The following is a 21,218-nucleotide window of genomic DNA, read 5'->3' on the forward strand; positions in this document are numbered from 1 at the left end:
TATACAGCCGAGTGAGAAAATGGCGCCGACGCGGGTACCTTATATAGGATCCAAAACCCGCGAGACCCGGAAGGCGGGATGATGACGTTTTGCCTCGATTTCAGATCCGAGTCAGGCGGGAAAAGTCGAGCCTGACTCGGATCGGCCTCGGATCGAGGGGGCTCGGGGGGGTTCGGATTTCAGAAATCCGAACCCACTCACCCCTAATATATATATATATATATATATATATATATATATATATATATATGTATATATATATATATATATATATATATATATATGTATAATATTGATCCATTTGCTCCTACACTCTTCCTTCAATTAAATCCAACTTTCGGGGTGCCACACCATTGTATTCCACTCCTGAAGCGAAACACATCTTAAAGTCCATGAAAGAAGGGCACTCTCCAATATAGTATGTCAATAATTTTTATGTATTTCATCTCTTTTTTAGTCTTCATCACCACCCAGTGTACTGACAAGGATTGCCAATCCGTGACTCACATCAACGCTTATGCCAAGCAAATGCAATGCTTCTCAATTCAATAATTCATCATATATTAGGGAAAATTGATACTCATGTAGTCATATTATGTCCATCGATCTCGATCCCCTCTCAGACCGTTCAAGACACACAGCTATCCACCTCCATATATCATCCCTTGTCAATTGAATTCTCCTCCTGTGCAGGGCCAGCGCTACCACTAGGCAAGCTTAGGCAGCTACCTAGGGGCGCCGGAGGGTGCAGGGGGTGCGGTTCCTAAGGGGCCCGGTGGCTTAAGGGGCCTGCCGGCCCAGCGATCGCACCCCCTGCACCCTCCTGACGTCACTCCCATAGGTCCGAACAGTGGGCGCCGGAGAAGGACGGCAGCAGGCACTAGAGCGTGTATGGGCACGTTTGTTGTATACTCTGCCTTCGGACTGAAGTAAACAGGCCATTAAGAACGCTGAAATAGAATGGTGGTCATTTTGTTGGTTGCCTATGGACTCCAGAATGACGGCGGCCATTTTATTGGTTGTATAAGACATACTGCAGGGTCCGGCAGTGGCCATTTTCTTAGGTATACTATATTAGTACACTGTGGGCAGCCATATACAGATAGAATAATAGAAATAGCAGCAGCAAATCATAACATAAATAATACAAGATACATATAAATACAGTATAAAACAAATTAGTATGTACTACAATATGGATTTAGGACTATACAGACTATTCAGTCTCCATGTAAAAATATCCATAACATGGCTAAAAATTATCGGATGATAAGGCTAAAATAAATATACTAATGAAATAATGTCAGCATATAGAATAATGTTTTACTATCCTTAATTTGAGTTGAGGGAGGGGGTTCTTAGGTAGTTTAGTGTAGTTGGGGGAGGTGGGGTATTTAGTGATCCAAGTATGCCACAGTTGGGGTTAGGTTATACGGAGTGGGGGTTATGGGGGGGTTTGCTTTGGGCTTTTTATTTTAGTTTGCTATACTGGTGAACATGGTTTGTTTTATTTTATTTCTCCTGTCTCGGTATGCGGTTATTTATTTTGGTTCTCTATTGGCAGTGTATTTCTGTAAATTATTTTTTATGTGTTCTATGCCTCATATACCCATCCTTGGTCTCAGGCTATGTGTACCCGAATGGGTACATGGTATACTACATTTCTAAGATGTGGGTTTGCGTATATCCTGTTTTGATTATTATAATTACTTTACTACACTGTTTAATGTTATTTTCTGCACCACATTTATTTTCCATGTCTGCAGCATTTATTTAGTTTTTCTGTAATTTTTTTTTAATTGTTTTAAGAAAATTTATAAAAAAAATTCATTAATTTAAAAAAAATATATAAATGTATTCACATAAATCACAAAAGAAAATATGTGCACATATACAATTAAAAACTAAACATATACAAAAAATTATTTTACCATAGTTAAAATATAAGCAAAAAACCCGTAAAGCAAACTTCTGGGTTCCAATACAATGTATCATATGGGTATCAAATTGTTCAATCAGCTGCAGTTTGATACTTGTTAATAAGTATTGTATCCAAATCTGAAAAACATAAAATCACAAAATAAACAGTAGAAAATTCCTTGTGCGCAACTTTAAGCAGCCTAAGGGTGGATACTCCCAGTGAGGCTCCCCTAACCTCCAAACAATAGCTCACAATAAGCAGCAGGGAGTTAGCAGTCAAGTGTTAGGTGCCCTTGTGGGGAGTAAGGAGAAGAAGAAAGTGTAAGGAGAAGCACATGAGGGAAGAGGTCCCTGCATGTGAGAGCTTACATTCTAAAGTGGAGGAGCAGACAGACAGGTGTGACACAGAAGGGGTAGATAGGGAGAAAAGAGCATGAAGTGGGTTAGGATGAGAGCTGGAAGGCCTTGATGAAGTAGTGCATCTTGAGAGCCTGTTTGAAGATTTGTAGAGAGGTGGAGAGTCTGACAGGGAGAGAGTTCCAAAGATAGGGAGCAGCACAGGCAAAATCGAAGTGGATGGGCTGGAGTGTGAAGGGAGATGAGGTCAGAGATGTAAGTGGGAGAGGATTTGGTGAGGGCTTTGTAGGCGAGTGTAAGAACTTTGAATTGGCATCTGAAGGGGAAGGGGAGCCAGTGTAGGGCTTGAAGGAGAGGGGAAGCAGATGTACAACATCTGGAGAAGAAGATGGGCCGGGCCGCAGCATTGAGGACTGCATGTAGTGGAGAGAGGTGGGAGACTGGGAGGCCAGCTAGGAGAAGGTTACAGTAGTCCAATCTGGAGATGACCAGTGAGTGGATGACGGTTTTAGTAGCATCCAGGGTGAGGAAGGGTCTAATCCTGGAAATATTTTTGAGATGGAAACGGCAAGACTGCAAGAGGGGCTGAATGTGTGGCTTAAAGGAGAGGGAGGAGTCTAGGATAAGACAGCGCACTTTGGGGCTAGTGGAGATAGTTTTGTCATCAATAGATAATGAAATTGTGGGAAGAGACGTAATGGAAGAGGGTGGGAAGATGATCAGCTCAGTCTTAGACATGTTAAGTTTAGCTCTGAAAGCCCTGCCGATTTATGAGAAATTTTTATCAGAGAATACATTGGAGGAAGATTTAATAAGGAGAAGGTGTATTATATGAATCTCTGTGAATGAAAGAACTCATATGACATTTTCTTGCAAAAAGGAATGTAATTAAATTTTTTTTTTTTCATTGTATTCATCTTTTCACCAGTTTTTCATATTAGTAAGCTCCGGAGGGAGGATCACCCATTTTTCTATTGAAAAACAGTCTGAGGCTCTCTACAATATGTTCACAGAGTCCTATATTATTGATTAAACCTCCAAAAGGAATAAACACCACTGAACAATAACAGTGTTCATATTGTACTGTATACACTGATAGGGATGTAGTCACAATCCCAGCACATGGTATGCTGGCACTTAGAATATCGTCATCATAACCCTGACACCTGTCAGAATCCTAGCGTCGACATTCCGATCGCTGAGATCCCGAAGGTAAGTAGTGGGCGGATAGGGAGGATTAGGGTTGGACACTAGGATGATGGTTAGGGTTAGACACTAGGTGGTTGTGTTATGGTTAGGGACTAGACAGGGAGGGTTAGGCACTGGCGGGTTTAGTTCAGGGTGAGGGGAGGGAGAGTTAGGGGTAGGGTTAGGATACCTACCAACAGATGTCGGTATCCTAACCCTGTCGGGATGCTGGCATTGGGCTGTTGATCGCTAGGATCTCGAGCGCCGGCATTCCTTACCCAACCCCACTGATATGGATTGGCCATCTAACAGTTCTGGCAAATTCCAGAAGGGTTGATAGCCAGATAGGCCGGTCTGGCCAGTGCCGCCATGGGGGGCCCGGATGGCAGCATTGTGAATTTGGTGGGCTTGCAGAGATAGCCCTTGAGAGTCAGCGCCGCCTTCATTCGAATCTGGCACTGGTTGCGAGCCAATCAATCAGCAGCGCCTGCCAGTTTCTGGAGCTCTGATTGGCTTGTGACTGGCGCCAGATTCACATGATGGTGACACTATCTCTCCATGACTGTGGCTGCTGCTGGTGCGCTGGATGCTGGGCACCAAATTCACCTGCTGATCTTGCACACTGGGGGAGGACAGAGGCTGCTGGATACACAAAGGGAGAAGTGAGATGTTGCTGGTGGGACACAGGGGTGTGGGGGGCATACTGTGTAAGTGCGTTATTTTGTGGTATAATGTTATAAGGGGCATTACTGCATGTGGCATGTTATAAGGGGCATTAATATGTGTGGCATAAAGATATAAGGGACAATACTATGTGTGGCATAATGTCATAAAGGGCATTACTGTGTGTAGCATAATGTTATAAGGTGCATTACTGTGTGTGGTATAATGTTATAAGGGACATTACAGTGTGGCATAATGGGTTATAATGAGTGTGGCATAATGTGTAAGAGGCATTACTGTGTGGCATAAAGTGTTATAAAGGGCTCTACTGTGTGGCATAATGTGTATCATAATGTGTTGTAAGGGGCATTACTGTGTGTGGTATAATGTATAAGGGGCACTACTACTGCATGGCATGAAGTGTTATAAGGGGCACTACTACTGTGTTGCATAATGTGTATAAGGATGTTACTGTGTGGCATAACATGATTGGGCTCTGTGTGGCATAACATGAATATGCCCTGTGTGGCATAACATGAATGGGCCCTGTTTGGAATACCGTGAAAGGGCCCTGTGTAGCACAACGTGATATGGCTCTGTGTGGCGTAACGTGAATAAGGGGCATATGGCATATTGTGAATAAGGGGCACTACTGTGTGACATGACGTGAAAATCGACTACTGTGTGGCGTAACGTGAATAAGGGACACTACATCTCGTTGTAAGGGACACTAGTGTCGGTGTAATGTGACGAAGGGGCACTACTATGTGGCATAATTTGAATTGAGGCTACTATTATGAGGTCACGCCCTTTCCCAGCGAGACTACACCTGTTTTTTTCGAATGCGTCAGTTCTCCCTGATTCACTTGCGGATGACGGCACCAATGATCTTTATGAAAAAAGAGTACCAAAATGTGTAGTTTTGGCTCTGCTTTGGTGTGCACAGATGTGTTATCCTCTGTGTTTAGCACCCCTGCCCTGAAAAATTCTAATATAAAATCCTCTACGACCGCTAAGCTAGGGCTTGGTTAATTTGGAAAATGCCTTCCCTTTTCTTTGTGCGTGACCTATACCAATGTAGTGCCAGCTATAATTAACAGAATCAACCAACCAAATACCAAATGTCTGAGTATGGCACATGTTTGAATCCCCCTGCAGGATGTGCATTGTTGTGTGTATTTTAATACAGAGAATGATGTACACTTGTATGTTGTTCTAATATTAATGATATTTGTAAGAGCATAGACAAAAAAGTGGGAGGAGTCAGGAATAGTAAGGGGAGGAATCTATGCCAGGAGCCAGATGCTGACGCGAGGTGTGCCTGTGTGCTTTTAATGCCAGGGCTTATTTTTAGTCCCATTATGGCTCTGGATTTACCTGTTCTCCTGATACAGATGGTAAATGCTCAATTGTCCAATGAGCAATGTGCCTCCCACATTAGTGTAACTGTATGGTCATATGTCATCCAAAATAAAATGATGTCCTGTCTGGTGTTAAGAAGCATTGTTCTCCTTGGGGAGCCAATTACTAAAAGCACCTCACTGCCGACATGTGCCGCACCTTCAGGTCTGGTCTTTGTAGAACAGGCATGTCAAACTCAAAATACCAACCGGGCCGAAAATTCATGGTCTAAGGGCCTGATTCAGAGCTACTCGTAAGCGGCAGCTGGTTCGCTCCGAGCGATGTTTGCCCAACTGTGCATGCGTACGTATCGTTATACGCATGCGCGAACCAGTCAGTGCGGCCGAAATTCATGTGCTCGCAAAATAGCGAATGCCTGCTAATTTGAGTGACAGAATGAGGCGTATGTGGGTTGTAACAGGGGAAGGTGCTTGAAAACGGGGAGTGGAGATCCGATCGCAGGCGTGCTTAAAGGTCAAAACGGGCATTTTATGGGTGTGCATATTTAAAACAGCAGCGTCATTGACCAAGTCACTGGGTTTTTTTTAAGCCAGAACTGCTCGCAAAATTGTGGTTGCAAAAACCAACCACAAGAATAGCGAGCAGTTCATACCCTGTTCGATGTACTCGATTAATCTAATAAATAGCGGACATGACGTAGGATGCGAGCGGCCAGGGGGCGTAGTTTCCCAAAAAACGACCGCAAGTTTTGTACGCTCGTTCAGACCTAGAGGCGTGAACAGACCGCAAACAGCGAACGGTTCATTCGAATAGCCACCCCTATTTTCAGGACGAGCGAGCGCTAATTGCGTCCGGCTCTGAATCAGGCCCTAAGAGTGTGTGGGCCGCAAGAAAAAAAAGTCTTACAGTATATGCAATTTTGAAAGGCTTATTATTAATAAAAACGAATGAAGTGTCCCCTGTAGTAGTCCACCTTATGCAGTGCCTCTTTGTATTAGAGCCCCTTGTACAATGCCCCCTGAAGTTGTGCCCATTATGCAATGCCCCCTGTATAAGAGCTCCTTATGCAATGCCACTGTAGTTGTGCCCATTATGCAATGCCCCCTGTATAAGAGCTCCTTATACAATGCCACTGTAGTTGTGCCCATTATACAATGCCCCTGTATAAGAGCCCCTCATGCAATGCCCCCTGTATTAGAGCCCCTTCTGCAGTGCCCCCAGTAGTGCCCATTATGCAGTGCCTCCAGTAGTGCCCATTATGCAGTGCCCCCAGTAGTGCCCATTATGCAGTGCCTCCAGTAGTCCCCATTATGCCGTGCCCCCAGTAATACCACTAGTAGTGCCCCTTATGTTGTGCCCCCAGTAAAGACCCTAGTAGTGCACTTATGCAGTGCCCACAGTAGTACACATTATGCAGTGCCCCCAGTAGCGCCTCTTATGCAATGTCCCCCATAATGCCCCTAGTAGTGCCCCTTATGTAGTGCCCATTATGCAGTGCCCCTAGTAGTGCCCATTATGCAGTGCCCCTTATGTAGTGCCCTCAGTACTGCCCATTATGCAGTGCCCCAGTAGTGCCCTTTATGTTGTGCCTCCAGTAATGCCCCTAGTAGTGCCCCTTATGCTGTGCCTCCTCCCAGTGTAGAACAGGCCCCACTGCAGTACTTACCACTCTCTTACTTACGTCTCTTCACATTGGCCGCTGGGCAGTGCTCCCGCGAAGATCCTTAATATAAAAAGTCAGAAATAAAAAAAATACTGTACATGCCCTTCTGCTCCACGAGAGGTTTCTGTCCTCCCTGAGCTTGCCTTATTGCATTATATCCGTAGTAGCGCTCTGCCAAATTCTAATGTGGGTGGGAGCAGCTCAGCACACGAGTCATCCACTCTCACCTATATACGTACTATTCATGGGGTTTGTGCTTAGCGCTACACCTATGCGTATAATATACTGAGTGTCATATGAAAGAAATGTGCATCTGCAGAGGTTGAGGAAAAGCTTGTGTCTGTGATGTCTACACAAATCAAGCCAGAGTTATAGTAAAATATCAAGGTGATTTAATGCTAATATACTTCAGTCATCATTTGGAGTCATAGTGCTCCTATAAAATTATATGGATAAGGCAAGTCTCCGTATGCCAGTAGTTATGTGAGAGCGTATCAGGTCACTGGTGGGGTAGAGACCTGGGGTACAGTGCATTACGGTTGTCCAACCTCCTGCAAGGCAAGGGTAAGTCTCAGCGCAGGACGCCACAGCTGCAGTCTGTCTTTTCTCGTGACTGTTTACAAACATCATAACATCTACACTGTGCACTTGCAGGGGTGACATAGGATAAAAGGGCCCATTCACTACCCTGGTCTTTCATCACCACTCATTATCATTGGACTCTAGGGGAGAGTAGGTTGTTCCCGCACCACAGGTGCGACAAGGGTAACGTAGTTCCACAGGAAATATGGATAGAGGCACCCTGAAGGAGCCGAATAATGTCCCTGGCAGTCTCTACCCCATAAACGACCTGATACGCTCTCACATAACTACTGGCATACGGAGACTTGCCTCATCCATATCATTTTATCGGAGCACTGTGACTCCAAATGATGATTGAAGTAAATTAGCATTAAATCATCTTGATATTTTACTAAAACTTTGGTTTGATTTGTGTAGACGTCACATAGTCACAAGCTTTTCCTCAACCTCTGCAGATGCACATTTCTTGCATATAACACTCAGTATATCATACGCATAGGTGTAGCGCTAAGCACAAATGCCATCCTATAATATCTATCTATCTATCTATCTATCTATATATAGATATATGTGTTCATAAAAATGTTAATAAAACTAATACAATTAAAATAACATTAAAATAACATGTACATGTAAATACCAGACTCCTTTATAAAAACATTTCTCATGGCAGGGTGGTCTATGCTATGTCTCATGTCTATCCATTGTCCATCTTCCTCACTTGTCCCTGTTACGTCCCATGGTTATTTGCTTCTGTATGTGATTAGGTTGAAATGTTCATGTTTTTCGTGCAAGTCCTTTACCAAACTCTTATGTCATCTTGTACTCTCTACATAATTATGTTCTATGTTTATATGTAGATCTGTGTAATTGTGTATCACTGTCCTGTTTTATCATCGATGTATTATGTAATTTACCGTACAGTGGGCCTGATTCAGACCCGGTCGCAAGCGCTGAGCGCTCGCAACCGGGTCGATGGTGGCCCACAGCGCATGCGCACGGCGGAGCCGGCTCCATCGTGCGCATGCGCGAGACCTGGCTAGCGACAGGTAATCCGTCGCTCCGGGTCTCGCACCAAAGGGGGCAAGCTGTTGATGTTGAGTGACAGTTCGCCCCCTTTGGTGGGTGGGCCGGGGGGATGGCTGCCCGAACAGAGCCGTTTGGGGGCGGCCCCACTGACATCACGAGTGATGTCAGTGGAGAGATTCTGGCTCTGTTAGAGCCGAAATCTCTCGGGCTTGCGGCCATGAGACCCTACCACAAGGGTCTTGTCGCAATCCCGATGGTCGCGATGGTCTTGACCATCGCGACCATCATCATGGCCACTCGCAATAGCTGTGGGTGGTCACCCACAGCTATGCGAGCGGCCAAGAGGCCGACCCCCCCAAAAAAAGCCTGGCCCTGATTCAAAGCGAGCGCTCTGTCAGAGCGAGCAGCTCTGAATCAGGCCCAGTATTTTCCAATAATGTATAGATCTTTATGAAAACTGTACTTGCCAGTGGTCCCTGATAATGACTTCAAACCTGGTAGCCTTCGGCGGTGATGTGCGGTGAGGTCAATGGCTAGTGAAGCACGCATTTGAGATGGGTCTGAGTGCTGGGAGTCTGTCTCACCCCCTACTCATTGTAACTCTCCCTCACTACACTGAGCTTCAGTGTCCATTGATTCTCCTATCTGCATCACTGTGTCTTCTCTTGCTGCTGCTGACTGAGCTCCGATCTCTAAACACTGCCGAGCACGTCCTGGTCACATGACACTCTCCTACCTGCAGATTTGTGTATTCTCTTGCTGCTGACTGAGCTCCAATCTCTAAACACTGCAGTGCAGTTCCTGGTCACATGACACATCCAAGGTGTCCATCAGTGCTCCCCCATACTCAGAGGCATGCCTCTATTAGCTCTCTTTATGTGCAGCTTATTGCCCATGGTGTGGCCCCGCCCCAAGCTCTGCAAGCAGTGTCTGACTATACAGAAGCAGTCCCAGGGAGCTTCACAAAGCTACTGAGTGTTAACAATAAAAATTATTACAATAAACAAAGAAGATGTTTATAAGTTAGAAATATCTTCTTTGTGTTTACATAATTTTTATTTCAAATCTCAGGAGTATGACAGGGGAGGCTCTACCCTGACTGTACGTCCCTGGTCTTCTGTGTCCTGAATCTCTCCAGAATCTGAAGACAGTGCCTAATGGTGCCCACACACATACCGACTTGCTCCCAATCAGCCAATGTACACGATTTCCCCTGAACTCTCCCTGAACTCTCCCCAGGCAGTCGTGGTCACGATTTGGAGTTAAAAATGTCCAATCTGACTTAAGATCTATCTTGCAGCCAGTGCATTGTATCCCAGATTGGCTAATCTGCCCTACAGCACGGCAGATCTGAAGATGCGATGTACGACGAGCGGGGACGCGCATCGGCATCGTGATCAAGTGTAGAAACTCACGATTTGGCCATTTTTTACATGATCTGTCGTCACAATTCATCGAAATCGGCCAAATTGGATGAAAAGTCGGTATGTGTGTGGGCACCTTAAGTTCTGACATTGCAGACCCTTGATTGGATGAGCTCATCCAAATCTGCAGTTTTCAGACAAACTGTCCAAGTACCCAAAGTTGATACATTATTTAACTCTGCTTGATATACTAAAGGAATTATCAGATGCTGGTAGGCTTGAATATGCCCTCCTAAATTTTTTTTACTATGTACATTTATTTTTAGCCTTGTGTTTACATCATAAGACATAGGGCCTGATTCAGACCCACTCGCGAGCGGCTGTACGCTCGCAAGTGGGTCGATGGTCTGCACTGAGCATGCACACGACGGAGGGAGCTCCGTCGTGCGCATGCGCCAGACGCGACGAGCGAAGGACTTTCCTTCACTCGTTGTGTCTGATCAAAGGGGGCGTGCTGTCGATGTTGATTGACAGCACGCCCCCTTTGGTGGGCGTGCCGGGGGCGTGCCTCCCTGACGGGGGCGTTCCCAAAGGAACGCCTCCTGTCAGAAGCCGGCCCACTGACATCACTAGTGATGTCAGTGGGAGTGATTTTGGCTCTGATAGAGCCAAAATTACTTCGGTCCTTGCGGTTGAAAACCTCAACCGCAGGCTCCGGCTCGCAGTTTCGATGGTCACGATGGTCACGACCATCGCGGTCATCAAACTGCACGCTCGTATAGGCTGTGGGTGGTGACCCACAGCTATATGAGCGTCCAGGAGGACGCTCCATAGTTATGGAGGACGGCCCTCATTCAGAGCGTGCGCTCTGCTCAGAGCGTACGGCTCTGAATGTGGGCCATAGTTGACTATTTGTGTTGCCCTTAGTTACAGCACATCTTATCACTTCATTGGATATATTTATATACAGACCTCAATGTTATCTTATATCCAATATACAACTGTGTAGAGACATAAATTAGTTGAAACGCTAAGCTAAAAGTCGGCAAGGACATAAACAAGCCAATAACTTAAAATAGCATAAAGGTGTTTAATGCCTGTCATAAATCTGTCATAAATCTGTGGAGAGTCAGGATTCTCGATCCAACAGCTAGTATTTACACAACTAGAAACAGAAGCATGGAGTCTAGTACACTGGTGGTATTCACAGGGACCCCTGCAAGGAGGTTTGGGCTTCACTGCATCCAGTACACAGGTTGCAGCCCACTGCACTGGTTTCTAGTATGATAGAATGGTAGAGGATTGCACAAAGAGGTGTCAACAAGCCGAAGTAATACTTGCAGGGCTGGCTCCAGGGGTCTGGGCACCCTGTGCTGGCCCGTCACGATGCGCCCGGCGGCCGAAATTGGGGGCGTGGCCTCATTACCATAGGCCACACCCCTAAGTGACGTTATTAGGAAGCGTGCCCACACTGGCTGGGCTTTCCCCAGCCTCCTCTGTCACTGGCTGGGCTTTCCCCAGCCCTTTCCTGCATGCGCTGCATCCATTCACACTCCGGGGGTCCGGCACCGCTGCACAGTTGCGGCGGCGGGGGTCCCCAACCTCCCGATTTGACCACCCGCGGGCCACTTCAGCCCACAGGTGGAAAAGTGGGACAATGCTGTTCCGCTGAAATCGGGATGTTGGGGAGGGGTGCGTCCTCTGTGGGTGGCGCCCCTGTGCAACCGCACTGCTCGAACACCCCTAGAGCCGGCCCTGAATACTTGAGAGGTCACAGATTAGCTATAGTCGTTTAGCAGAGGAGAGTCACAAACAAGAAAGGAATTAGAAGCTACAGGGATATAACAGAGAAGAATGGTCATAGAAATACCAGTGTTCGTACACTGTAATACACGAGCAATGTCAGTAGCAAAGTAGCTGGAGCAAGATTGTAAGCCCATAATAGGAAGTCTCATTTGAACTGCCTACCTCCATGATGTCAGTGGTCACATGACCACACAAGCTAGCAAAGTGTCATGCACCCTCCCTTATAGGCAGGGAGAATGGCAGAGACAGCACAGTCAGCATGGAGCACAAGGAGGCAGTGTGAAGACCAACTGCAAATGGACATGGTAAGCACACTTTGGGTGCCACACACAGAGTTTTCTGACAAATGCTACTGTACTTAGAATTAAATATTATTTGAATATAATCACATAGTTTATATCATAGTGTTTAACCTATCTTCTCCCCTTTCCTAGTTCTGGATCCTCCTGTGTTTTCTGAAGAGTCCCCTGTTATTGTGATGCTTGGAAGTGTTTTGAGTGTAACCTGTCAGGCAAATGCATCAGTTCAAACAGAGATCCAATGGAAACGAGTAAGTTATCATCTGGCTCAGACGGCATCAGTAGCGTTATGTATTCCATTACGGTTACTAGTCTTATCTAAGCTACACATCAAGACCACAAAGTAGTGTTTCCTACTAATAATTGGTCATATCCCATGTTAACACCTGCTTTTAGTATGGTTGATACCAGAGCCATAACTAGACTTTTTGGTGCCCTGTGCCAGAGAGAGCATTGGCACCTCCCCCTCCCATTTTTTAAATAAGGACAACAGATAGTGCATCTGAAAAATAGCCATGGTTTCATGGAGAAGGGCCAGGGAAGAGATAGGGGAGGCCAGGAAATGCTGGGGATAAAAAAAGAGGAAGCTACAAGTGAGAATTATTATTATTATTTATTTATTATTTATTACCAGTTATTTATATAGCGCACACATATTCCGCAGCGCTTTACAGTGAATAATTGGCCATTCACATCAGTCCCTGCCCCAGAAGAGCTTACAATCTATATTCCCTATCACATGCACACACACATATGCACTGTCAGTGAGGCAGGGATGTGTCGCTGTCAGTGAGGCAGGGATGTACCGCTGTCAGTGAGGCAGGGATGTGCCGCTGTCAGTGAGGCAGGGATGTGCCGCTGTCAGTGAGGCAGGGATGTGCCGCTGTCAGTGAGGCAGGGATGTGCCGCTGTCAGTGAGGCAGGGATGTGCCGCTGTCAGTGAGGCAGGGATGTGCCGCTGTCAGTGAGGCAGGGATGTGCCGCTGTCAGTGAGGCAGGGATGTGCCGCTGTCAGTGAAGCAGGGATGTGCCGCTGTCAGTGAGGCAGGGATGTGCCGCTGTCAGTGAAACAGGGATGTGCCGCTGTCAGCGAGGCAGGGATGTGCCGCTGTCAGTGAAGCAGGGATGTGCCGCTGTCAGTGAAGCAGGGATGTGCCGCTGTCAGTGAGGCAGGGATGTGCCGCTGTCAGTGAGGCAGGGATGTGCCGCTGTCAGTGAGGCAGGGATGTGCCGCTGTCAGAGAAGCAGGGATGTGCCGCTGTCAGTGAGTCAGGGATGTGCCGCTGTCAGTGAGTCAGGGATGTGCCGCTGTCAGTGAGGCAGGGATGTGCCGCTGTCAGTGAAGCAGGGATGTGCTACCTTCCTGTGAGTAGTGTCTGTATGAGTGATGCTGTTGTGTACAGTTGGATTTGTCATGTGACAGTTGGATTTAGTTCAAGTGAGCGGTTACACTGTAAGTGTGTGGCCAATGGGAAATAATGCACAGTCATGTGATTTAGTCTAATCAGTTAGTGGGAATGCTGTCATTATAACACACTACTTTACATGAGAACTTTGCCGCTCCGCCCCACCCAAACCATTGCCCCAATCTCTTCAACCGGCACTTCTACATGGTAAGACCTTAATTTTGATACCGCAACCATATTTTTACATTCAGTTTTTCTCTCAAAATAGGTCTCACAGTAAGAAAACCTTATAGAATTAATATATAGATATTTATATCACATAGGCATATAATAGAACCCGACCCTACTGTAGTGGACTATAGTCACTATTATTCTGGAGCTCTATCTTGACCATCGAGTCATGCTTTTCACTTCTCTGACAGCAAGGCAGGGACCAATTCTCCTTATTTTAGCAGGTCCACTGAGTAACAAGGTTCATAGAGGGCGAGGCCCTTCAGATTCAGCAGAACATGCAGTTTGCATACAATCGCATCCATTGGGGCACATCCAACTAGCCGCAGGGTTTACCCCGCGACCAATTGCCGGCCAAAATTCCTGCGGCGCGGGGAAAAGCTGTTCAATAAAATAGCCTTTTTCCAGCGCCGAAAAATTGGAACTCACGCGCAGAAACACACTGATTCCGCGTAAACTGCAGAATAAATGTTTTTTTCCCCACCCGCGTGAGCCCAGTTTGGTGGTTTTTATGTGGATTTTACCTTGCACCTCCATGTGCTGCCAGGTAAAGGCCGACTGTGAGGACTCGCGTGCGGGGTCTCTGGGACTCGCGCGCAGATTATCCCTGCTAACTGAATAGGTCAGGAGCGACATTTGAATATGCCCCATTGTCTGCCAGTTTTGAAAGAATCAAACCACATGCATGTTGCTGCCATCCACATTCGCTCCTGATGTTCCCTTTGTGATTTTGACTTGTGTGTACCTTTAAAACACACTATTTAGGAGAGGAAATGTAGTTGTGCGGGGTACCAGAATCCCGACAGCCGGCGTTAGGGGAGGGTTAGTGTGCATTGTTAGGATTAGGCATTACGGGGAGGGTTAGGGTTAGGCACTAGGGGGGAGGGTTAGGTTTAGGGTGCAGGGAGGGGGAGGTTAGGTTTAGGCACTAGGGGGGAGGTTAGCGTTAGGCACCATGGAGGGAGGGGTAGGGGTAAGGGTTAGTCTTACCCTTTTTCCTTATGGGTTGCGGGATTCTGACTAGCGGCATCCCATACCCAACCCTTAGGAGACGGGAAGCAATCGGGAAGCCGACTGCCTAAATACCGGCAGCCGGCTTCCCGACTGATGTAGACGCCCGCATTTCCCCGATGCCGGGAGACCGGCGCCCGGCATCCCAATCGTAGTGATGCCGGGCGCCGCGAGCGGACAGCCGCGGGGGGGAGGGTTAGGTTTAGGGCTCCCGGGGGGGACTTAGGGATAGGCACCCCCCCGGGAGGGTTAGGCTAGGGGGAGGGAGGATTAGGGTTAGGCACCCCCTGGGGGGATTTAGGATTAGGCACCCCCCCGGGGGACTTAGGTTTAGGCAGCGGGGAAGGGGGTGGTTAGGGTTAGGCACTTAGAGGGGGGATTAGGGTTAGGCACTTGGGGGGGAAGATAGGGTTAGGCACCCCTAAGGAGGGTTAGGGTTAGGGGGGTTAGGTTAGGTTAGGTTAGTAGATACTCACCTATCCACGATCGGGATTTCCAGCGCTGTCAGGCTTCCGCTGCTCGGAACTCTGCTGATGTCGGCCTGCCGCTGACGGAAATCGAACCGCCATGCGGCCGGCGGTATTTCATACCCATTCCTAGGAGACATATCTCTGTGTGTTCTATATACATGTCCTAAGTTAACATGTTGATGGTCACTGACTCTGTTCTTGTTCTGGATTGATTTGTATGCTGTTTTTAAGGTTGGATATATCAATAACTATGTATCTAGCATATTTCTGCAGTCACTTTGAGGCCTCGTTTTAGTGAATACTTGTACATCAGGCTCAATTTTATAAGCATCATACTCACTGAGAACCATGTTTAAAAGATATATGTGTGTTTGCGCATTTTTTTCTATGTGGTAAATTAAACTAGTGTACATGGTATTGTATGTTTTATTGTTGTTTATTTTTTTGTCTTCACCTAGTTCTACTGACTAGGGATTTTGAGGCTGAAGGGTTGCCCTTGATCGACGTATGTCTTTTTTAAACTGAAATAGCTATGTAACTAATTCCAGTGATTCTGATTTGTAACCTCTATACTGTTTTTTTGTTTGTGTTTTTGACATATACAGGATGAGATAACAATAGCAAATGGTCCTATCTTAAACATTAGCTTGGAGGATTACAGTAATGGAGGGCAGTACACATGTGTTGTTGACCTGCCTAGTGTACCGGTACTTACCGTCAGCAAGGAGCTACAAGTGATTGTGAAAGGTATTGGAAGTGGTGATTTGTAAAAATAAAACATCAATCAGCGTTCAAAGATCATCATATCTAATGTTTCACATTATTTGCAGGAAAACCATATGTGGAAGTCAGTCAACAATATGTAGGGGTGCAAAAAGGCAAAAATGTGATTGCAAGATGCAAGGCAACTGGTTATCCACTTCCCCAAATAACTTGGTATATCAATGGCTCTGAGGTAATTTAGCATGTATGCATTTTGTTAGGCATACCTGCTATGTTCACAATATATAAGTTATATAATATATTGTTGTGCTTGAAACATTAAATAAGGATGTGATTTTTATTAAAAGTGGAATTGTTTACATTTTATTTCCTTAGACAGCTGGGTCATCCTAACTTCCTACAAATGTGGTACATCCCTTTGCTATTGGCATTCACTGCCATTAGTTAAAAATGTAAAATACATATATTAAAAAAAATAAATGGGTCATATGCAATTGCACGCAAAATTTTGAAAAATCCTGCAGGGCTGGGTCTTTCCCACAGCCGCAACATTTTTCCTACTCAATTGCCGAGTAGAAAATTAGTTGCAGTAATTTCTGTAGGAACTACCACAGCTATTTTCATGCAGCTCCAAAGAATTTCTAAAAAAAGTTTAAATTCCTATTTTAAGCTTACAATGTCGGGGACCCTTTCAGAATCCCTTGGATACCCCCTCTCTAATGGCTTCCAACGAAATTGGAAGCTTTCCGTTAGCCTAATTGGTCCAATAATTAAATGTCATTACTGGTCGTTAAATCCAGTAATGTCCTCCAATTATCCCAAATTAATATTTTTCGTTCATTTTTGTACCCCAAATTAAATGAAAGCATTTATTTACTTGAAAAAATAATTGCTTTATTATCTTTCTTTTTCTTTTTTTTAATTGGTATAAAATTACCCCTAAATCACTTTTTTTGCTACTTTTGTTGCATTTTTAATTTTATTAATGTGTAATAAATAAAAAAAAATTGCTTTTCTATTTTTTTTTCTAAAAAATGCACAAATCATTTAATGCATATTTAAAAAAACACACATAGCGATGTGCTCACAATCCCACGATGTGTACGATTTCCCCCTGAACTCTCCACGGGAGCTCCCCGGCAGTCGTGGGCACGATTTGGTCTGAAAAAGCTGCCAGTTTGACACACGATCTATCGTGCCTCCTAAACTATCCAGTGCATAGTGACTTGAGATTATCAGATCTGCCCTACAGCACGGTAGATCTGAAGATGCGATGTGCAACCTGCGGGGATGCGCATCGTGATCGTGAGTGGGGACTTATGATTTGGGCATATTTTACATGATCTGTCGTTCTGATGTGTTGTAGGCACCTTAATAACCATTACTCAATATTTTTGGAATTGTCTTTAGGGTACAGGTTGTTCCCAATTTTTTCCTTTAAATTTCCCCAAAATATGCGACCGATTTTTTTCTTTTGGATACCATGGGTATCTGGAGTGTAATAGAAAATTGGTCATGATGTCCGCGTAAATATTTGCGGGGGAAACCTCGTATGCAATTGGATATGCTCCAATAAGTAGCTGTATTTATATATCAGAAATTTTAAATATACAGATGTGTCCACTTACACCTATGCTCAAATCGTACCAAATAGCCCTGTTTGTCATGCCACAGACTTTTCTACTTAGTTGCACCAAAACATTAATCATAAGTACCTAGTACACTATAGGCCTGATTCCGAGATTTACACAATGCTGATATTTATGCAGATTGAGTAATTGTTAGCCATTGTGCATATGCGAACACCGCACTGCACATGTGCAGCGATTGCACTGTGTGTGGGATTCACTCGCAAAGTTAGTGAGAGCTCTCAGCGTGTCAGGAGATCCGTATTGTTAGAGGCAGGTCAGACTTGACTTACAAGCTGCGTGACTGTCCGATCTGCGTTAATGTCATCGATGTTTATGCTGTTGCATGTCATCAGACGTATATGAGAAGGCAGCAGTGTGTGCCTCCATGCTTGGTTAAGCTTGGAAGGCATTAGCATATTTTATTTTTGCGATACGTGAAAGATCTCAGTTTCGATTGCATTAGTGTAAATCTCAAAATCAGGTCCTAAGACACAAAATTGAGAGAAAAGTAGAACAATGAAGGAAAAAGCAATGGGAATCGCGTCAGGCGTTTCGCACCATATGGTGCAAAAGGAATAGATATATGAAGACACATATGTACAGTATAATTCATTTAAAAATATAATTAAAGTTGCTTTAAAATGAATCTAGTAAGTTTCTATCTATCTACCTTATATAGTCCATCTAATTTTTTAGAAACAATACTCTGGGCCTGATTCAGAGATGCACGCTATTGCAGCCGCGACTGCGACTTTTTACGGAGTTGCAGCAGGGATAATATGCAGATGCTAATTTTAGCATGTGCCAGAATGTGCAAGTCCAATGACACCCACATTCAATGCACATGGGAAGCTGCAACACCACCAGTGCTTCTCAACAATGCACCTTTGGTGCATCATCACGTTCACCATCGACACTTGCACCTGCCTATGACAGATGCAGTGTCTTTTTCTGAACTCCGCCTAAACGTGGCCTCTGTGCCTGTGCGTCTGAATGCAGCCGCTTACACTGAGACACACACGATACTGCCATAACACACCCATGAGACAGCATTTTTTTAGACCACATCCCGTTCACCCCCGGGAATGCCCCTGGCTTTGCCTCGCTATTCCTAATACCAGCACTCCCGTATGCATCAGGATACACTCAGGGCCTGATTCAGAGCCGGACGCTATTTGCACTCGCTCGTTCATTAAAAAGGGGTGGCTATTCAAATGAACCGTTCGCACTTTGCTGTCTGTTCACGGCTCTATGTCTGAACGAGCGAACAAAACTTGCGGTCGTAATTTTGAAAAAGACGCCCCCTGGCCGCTCGCACCATACGTCATGTCCGCTGTTTAATAGATTAATCGAGTACATCGAACAGCGTATGAACTGCTCGCTATTCTTGTGGTTGGTTTTTCCTACCACAATCTTGCGAGCAGTTCTGACTATAAATCAACCAAGTGACGTGGTCAATGAAGCTCCTGTATTAATTATGCACACCCATAAAACGCCCGTTTCTGATTTCCACTCCCCGTTTTCAAGCACCTTCCCCTGTTACCACCCACATACGCCTCCTGTCACTCAAAATAGCAGGCATTCGCTATTTAGCGAACAAACGGTTTTCGGCCGCACTGACTGGTTCGCGCATGCGTATTAAAATCCGTACGCATGCGCAGTTGTGCAAACATCGGTCGGAACGAACGAGCGGCCGCTTACGAGCGGCTCTGAATCAGGCCCTCAGTGTAATGCATGCGTCGTAGGGGTTTTCAGAATTTGCTGTGCATGCACTGTAGCAAATAATCGCTCAGTTGCAAAAACATTGGCATTGCATGCACATGAGAATCAGGCCCTCTGTACTAAACTTATGATCTTTCCAGTCAATGGAAGTCTCTACTGTTCGCACTGCTTTCAGTATTTATTCACTAATCACTTTGTATCACATTTGTTCCTTGCATTCATTCTATGTGTCTAATTTCACAGGTAAATGCTCAGATTGCTCAAGTTTCCAGTGTAAGTGATTATGGAGTAGTTAGCGAACTGACCTTGTTGGTGACACAAGACTTGATTAATGAAAATATCACATGTAAGGCCTACAATGAGTTGGACAACGACATGGGATATATCCTCTTACAGGAAAGTAAGTCATATGTATATTTTTCAGAGAATGACATATATATCATAATACATGTGTATGTATAGTATGTGTTAATCGATGTAAGAGATCAATAAAGGCTAGTAAATCTGGTACGAGTCAACAGAAGGGTTGCAGAAACTTGTAATGATGGTGATGGGAGAAATGTGTCATGACACACAGTGCATTTCACCCTGCTGTGTATGGGACTGTCAGAGTGCCCATACTAACCCCTCTAAACTATCAAATGTGCCTACAATTGTCATGTAAGTGATGGAACTGGACCTTGAATCAACAGATTAATCCAGTTTTCTTTTGTATCATACTATATGGTACATGTGCATCATTTACTTAGGCAAAATGTGTCACCAGGATGCATTATGGTGAGAAAACATGCTGGAAATAGGTGTCGGTGCTTTGGGCAGTGTTCTGCTGGGAAACCCTGAGTCCGGCCATTCATGTGGAGGTTTATTTGACACATACAACATATATAATCATTATTGCATACCAGATATATAATTTTCCTGGCAATGGTAATGACCAATGGAAGTAGCTTACTTGAGGATAATATAGTTCATAGAAATACTGCGCTCACCCCTATATGTCTGGTGGCTGAGTGTGAAGAGTGTATAGATGTTTTATATACACAGTAGGGAGTTGGTCTGAAGTAATAGTAATTAGGTCTATTCAAGTATCAATTTATTGTATTACAGCCTACACATCCAAATTTTGTAAAACAATACCGTGGTAATGGTACAGCTACTTCACAAATGTATATACAATACAAGTCGTGATATATTGCTGAATTCTACACAAAAAAAAATCATATAATAGAAAACCTGCCATACATAAGTATATGTATCTATACCAGGTAAAACAGTCTATTTGTAGCAGAACTGTAGCCCATAGAACTCAGTTTCTGTGTCCAAAAGTCTCAATGATCAAAATCAATGAGCTAGTCTGGTGAGGGTAAAAGGCAGAGTGGCTGAAATGTACCTTGTTCTGGAAGTTTTCCCGTTTGAGTGGTGAGCGCTGCTGGATGTATAGGGGTGAGCGCAGTATTTCTATGAACTATATTATATTTATCTATGAGAGGCTTTAGGCATCTTCCCAAATACGTGCAGCACGCTCCTCCCCATCAACTCCAGTGCGCAAGGGACTTATATTATATTCTCTACTTGAGCAGGATAATACGCCCTACCACACTGGACTGATTGTTTGACCATGGTTTTAGGAAAAGCAAGAGTTCAAGGTGTTGCCCTGGCCTCCAAATTCACTAGATTTCAATCCAGTCGAGGAACTGTGTTGTAACAGCAAGTCCAGTCCACCGTGGTTCCACCTTGCAACTTACAGGAGTCAAAGGATCTGCTGGTAAAGTCCTGGTTCCACAGGACATC

General features: G+C 45.0%; 1 protein-coding gene across 1 annotated transcript in view; it reads left to right on the forward strand.

Moving 5' to 3' along the window:
• Window positions 1-21,218, forward strand: part of MCAM (melanoma cell adhesion molecule) — a 279,907-nt gene that overhangs the window by 209,854 nt on the left and 48,835 nt on the right. Inside the window, exons 9-12 of the mRNA XM_088443798.1 lie at window positions 12,369-12,484; window positions 15,957-16,098; window positions 16,182-16,306; window positions 19,671-19,827. Coding sequence (XP_088299924.1) covers window positions 12,369-12,484; window positions 15,957-16,098; window positions 16,182-16,306; window positions 19,671-19,827 — 540 coding nt within the window. The remainder of the gene's footprint in view (window positions 1-12,368; window positions 12,485-15,956; window positions 16,099-16,181; window positions 16,307-19,670; window positions 19,828-21,218) is intronic.

Source organism: Taudactylus pleione, unplaced genomic scaffold (assembly GCF_031769625.1).
Source record: "Taudactylus pleione unplaced genomic scaffold, aTauple2 ptg000334l, whole genome shotgun sequence".
NCBI classification, from domain to species: domain Eukaryota; kingdom Metazoa; phylum Chordata; class Amphibia; order Anura; family Myobatrachidae; genus Taudactylus; species Taudactylus pleione.